At 33.2% G+C, this 5,001-nt stretch overlaps 1 protein-coding gene across 1 annotated transcript; it reads left to right on the plus strand.

Moving 5' to 3' along the window:
* Positions 1-1,121: 1,121 nt before the first annotated feature.
* On the plus strand, positions 1,122-4,339 carry LOC133286524 (serine carboxypeptidase-like). The gene is made up of 9 exons (XM_061483944.1): positions 1,122-1,447; positions 2,059-2,227; positions 2,313-2,432; positions 2,709-2,852; positions 2,959-3,109; positions 3,440-3,528; positions 3,652-3,910; positions 4,005-4,138; positions 4,217-4,339. The coding sequence occupies exons 1-9, from the start codon at positions 1,122-1,124 to the stop codon at positions 4,337-4,339; spliced, it is 1,515 nt and encodes a 504-aa protein (XP_061339928.1).
* Positions 4,340-5,001: the final 662 nt, after the last annotated feature.

A 5,001-nucleotide genomic window follows, 5' to 3' on the forward strand; every position in this document is an offset into this window, starting at 1 on the left:
TCCCCATCGTGATGGCAATTCATGTGGTATCTGGGAAGGTGCTATGTCAATTAGCAACTTCCTTAGAACGTTAACCATGTGATGACACCAATAACTTTTGAAAAAGTAAATTTGAAGCTGTTGTTGTGTTATGTCAATTTTTTTTTTAATTACATAGCACATTACCAAAAAAATAAATAAATTATTTTACTTTCATCATACATCAACATAAATTAAATTAATTTCTTATTTAGCATTAAAGTAAAAATACTTCTTAAACCACATGGCAATGAATGGCTTATATTTACTATATATGCAACTATTACATCAGTATAATTACTATTAAGACAAAATTAATGAATATTTATTATAAGAAGGAAATTATTTATTATTTTTCAGGAGCCTTTTGAAGTTATGACGTGTTTTTATCTCATAGCATACATAGATTTCATTATTTTCAAAGAAGACTCCTTCAAAATGATATTGTATATTTATAGTGATCAAATATTAATGTATTTACTACATATTTAATTTAGAGTGTTATTTATAGTGATACATACATACACACTTAATTGTTAATTTTTTTTCATTTTTTAACTGTTAATTTTAAATTGATTCAACATAATCAATCATGTAGTAATAGTAATAAGTATAACCCGTCCATTTTTTTTTTCACAAAAGAATTTTAAAAGATTAAAGTGAGCTAAAGACGCGTTATCTCAGTAATTAAGTTCATATTATTATTTAAGAATCGAAAGCTTTTGACTGTATTATGACAAATATTAAGTACTATTCAACTCGGAGATAAAATTTATTACCAAATCAATTTATTAATTACCAAATCAAACGGTAATTTCAAAAGCCAACTGCTCGAGCACATTACGGCAAAATTCACTGACTAAACCAAGTTTTGCAGAGAACAAAAATCTTAAAGAGAAGTCAAAGGAAAAAATCAATATTAATATAAAAATACAATATTAGAAGGAAGTTCACGTTTAGAATACGAAATTAAAGTATTTTAAGGATACTAAAACATGAAAAGTGATACGTCATACTCTAACGCTTCTCAGCCAAAGCAGTTTGCATAGGGAGTGCTATAAATTCAAAGCCATTGCTAAGCATTTTCCGCAAGTGAAAACAACATGGCATCATCACCAACCCTCTGCAAAATCTCTCTGTCTCTTCTGTCTCTGTTCATCATTTCAGTTTCTTCATCCTATGCAACTTCTCGCAACATCAATGACCGTGGCTTGTTATACACCCCAAAACCACAAGCAGAAACGCTCATAAGAGGCCTTAACCTGTTTCCAAAGGATCCAGTTAACATAAAACTAGGTGACCCTGTTGGTTTTGTCCCTGGAAATATCGTGGAGAAGAAATTTTCGTTTCTTGGTGCTTCTGGGCCTTCTGTTGAAGACCTTGGTCATCATGCGGGGTATTATTCGCTTCCTCGTTCCAAAGCTGCAAGGTAAAATATTCTTCTGATTCAAACTCTGGCATACGTTTCATTTTGAACTTTAAATTGGGTTTTAAATTTTTATTTTATTTTTTTTCTCTCTAGAGATTCAGAGTAATGTAAATAGTGTATATTCGAAGGATATTTTGGTTAAAACAATGTATAAATAGTTGACGTATTCTTTGAAGTTTTTATAAGTAACTGTCATGTGTTGAGTTAATGTACTTTGCCACACAAAAAAAGAAAAAAGAAAAAAAAAAGAAATTCTTCATGATGTTTTAAGGTCAACATTGGTTGCACCGCCACTGGCTTTTTTTAGTCGATCGTGATATTTTTAAAGTGATTACGGATCTTAAAGTAACATGTTTGTTGACACGTCATAAACATAATATCATTATATCACAGCTAATATAATTTCACGAGGTTATATGATTGTGCGAGAATCTCAATTATTCTAAATGTAATTATTATCGCATAGCCATTATTGGTTTGCAATCATTTAATGATCCAAGTGCTGCTTATTTTTCCTAATCCATATATTTAAATTTGGCTCTTTAAATATTGGCTAATATGTGGTTCTGGCTTGAATTGCCATATATTTTCTTCTATCATTTAATTTGCAGGATGTTCTACTTTTTCTTTGAATCCCGGAACAACACGAATGACCCGGTTGTTATATGGTTGACTGGAGGTCCAGGGTGTAGCAGTGAACTAGCTTTGTTTTATGAGAATGGTCCTTTCAAAATTGCCAATAACTTGTCTCTTACATGGAATAATTACGGCTGGGATAAGGTAACAATCAATTTACATGGAATCAAGTTGTTACACCAAATTTATTTTCTCATTCTCATCAACATGGTGTTTTCTCATTTTGTAGGTATCAAATATTTTATTTGTTGACCAACCAATTGGGACAGGTTTCAGCTACACTTCCGATTCTGCTGATGTTCCCCATGATGAAGTGGGTGTTAGCAATGATTTGTATGACTTCTTGCAGGTAATGTAGAAAAGCCAAACTTAAATGTAGAGAAGTATATATATGTTGTATGCTTGTATATAAATAATGGGAAATAATAATCTTATGTTACATAAGATTGTTATCTTATGCATAAGATACAAAGTAAACGTGGGACCCATTTTAATTTTTTTTTCTCTTCCTTATTCTCTCTCCTCTCTCTTCTCTATGTGTGTGTAGGAGATAGCTCTTCTCCTATGCAACATGAGAAAAGACAATCCCATAAATAATATCCACTAAATATTACTATAATGACAGGCATTTTTCAAGCAGCACCCCAAGTTCGTTAAGAATGATTTTTACATTACTGGAGAATCATACGCAGGACACTACATTCCAGCTCTTGCATCTCGGGTTCACAAAGGAAATAAAGAAAAACAAGGAATTTATATAAACCTCAAGGTCTTTATACTACTTCTTATATAATTTATATCATCAGTCATCACTATGAAACGATAATTAGTTTAGCCTTGCTAGTATTGATTTATTTGATCCAATATAATAACAGGGCTTTGCTATTGGTAATGGGTTAACAAATCCTGGAATTCAGTACCAAGCATACCCAGACTTTGCATTAGACAAGGGATTAATTTCAAAGGCTGAATACGAAAGTATCAAACAGTTTATCCCAGGGTGTGAGCAGGCCATAACAGCATGCAGTACAACTTCCCCCTACTTTTTTTTCTTTTCTTTTTTTCCTATTTGTTAATGGGTTTAGTGTGTGTCATTCAAAAGGATACAAGTTGTGTCCTTTTAATGACTTACACAGAATATGACCGGTGTAATTATGAAAAGTTACCTTTTTTTTCACTTACACGTCAGATTTACACAAAGTATGACCGGTCATACTTTGTGTAAATCACCTAAAAAGATACAAGTTGTGTCCTTTTAAATGATAATCTTTTTTCCCTTTGTTAATTCATTGAGCTAGCTAGAAATGTATGTTGTATCTCTTTGTGATGTTCATTGATCTGTGTTTGATTCATCAGACTCTAAAGGTGGACAAAGCTGCGTGTCTGCCTTAAGTATTTGCGAAAACATATTCGCTCGTATCTTGGACATTACTGGCGACATTAATGTAAGTAATCATGAAAGAACATTATTTATTATCATTATACTTTTTTTCTGTTCAGCATGGTTTGAGAAAATAGTGTAGTTCGAGTTAATTACTTACTGCATTTTGCTTATTATCGAATTGCAGTACTATGACATCAGAAAGAAATGCGAGGGAGAATTGTGCTATGACTTTTCAAACTTGGAGACACTTTTAAACAAGCAAAGTGCGAGGGATGCTTTAGGTGTGGGGGACTTGGAGTACGTATCATGCAGTCAAACAGTGTATGATGCCATGATGCAAGATTGGATGAGAAACCTTGAAGTGGGAATCCCTTCACTTCTTGAGGATGGAATCAGAATGCTTGTGTATGCTGGGGAAGAAGATCTCATATGCAATTGGCTTGGTGAGCCTTCTTGATTCATTTCAAACCAAATTGGTCTTTGTGTTGAAAAAGTTGTATGTTAGATTCTATTCTTTATGTTCTTCTCAATTGGCAGGGAATTCAAGATGGGTTCATGCCATGGAGTGGTCAGGACAAAAGGAGTTTGGAGCATCCCATACAATGCAATTTTTGGTTGATGGTGTAAAAGCAGGGTTGTTGAAAAGCTATGGACCTCTCTCTTTTCTCAAGGTTTGTGTTTACGGGTGTATTCTTGACCCTAACATTTTTAATTCCACATTTGATGACTTTATTTTTGTGATACAACAGGTAAATGGAGCTGGGCACATGGTCCCTATGGATCAACCAAAAGCTGCACTTAAGATGCTGAAAAGATGGATGGAAGGGAAATTGAACCTGGTAAGGAAAGGAGATAATGTCCCTCCTAATTGATGCAATCATAGCAAAAAAGAAAAAAGAAAAAAACCAACCTCCTCTGACATGAATAGTGATCACATTTTCTTGTGTACATGACTTCATGTATTATATTTGGAGGTGGAATTAATATATATATTTCTAAACCGGTTATCAAATTCCTATTCTTTATACCCGTTTTAACAAATCGCGCAATTGTGTTGACTTTGTGCAAGAAAATGTCAATTCTTGAACAAAAATTAAACATATTCAGCATGAGACCAAGTGATATATTGATAAGGGATCCATTTCATTGCCATGTCATAAACTGACATTAAAATATGGCAAAAAACTAAAACAAAACAATTTGTTCAAATGGACTCAATCTGTGGTTTTACGAAAAAAGAAGTCTAGCGCTAAATTTATAAAATTGAAGATATAAATAATCAAGCAGAACAGTGTGATAAATTTACAAAAGCCATGCTCAGTGCTCACGGTTGAGACATCTCTTTTCCGAACCGTGTGACAAATTTATAAACTTGAAGATATGAATGATAAAGTAGGGGGGGAAAAAAAACGTTGTTATTGGACCAGGGGTGGCAGAGTTGAATTTTATTTATTTAATTATTTCCTGGATACAGGGTTGAAGCCTGAAGGGTTTGGAGTAATGGGGTTTGCAAGGGAAAGAGCCCAATTGCCAG

This window comes from Gastrolobium bilobum, unplaced genomic scaffold, assembly GCF_033153095.1.
Source record: "Gastrolobium bilobum isolate Gb01-03AN ecotype WA unplaced genomic scaffold, APGP_CSIRO_Gbil_v1 utg341, whole genome shotgun sequence".
Taxonomy (NCBI): Eukaryota; Viridiplantae; Streptophyta; class Magnoliopsida; order Fabales; family Fabaceae; genus Gastrolobium; species Gastrolobium bilobum.

Coding starts and splice junctions, on each gene's coding strand:
- LOC133286524 (XM_061483944.1), top strand. CDS start 1,122: ATGGCATCATCACCAACCCTCTGCAAAATCTCTCTGTCTCTTCTGTCT. Junction 3,529..3,651: donor ACATTACTGGCGACATTAAT/GTAAGTAATCAT, acceptor ATCGAATTGCAG/TACTATGACATCAGAAAGAA. Junction 4,139..4,216: donor GACCTCTCTCTTTTCTCAAG/GTTTGTGTTTAC, acceptor GTGATACAACAG/GTAAATGGAGCTGGGCACAT.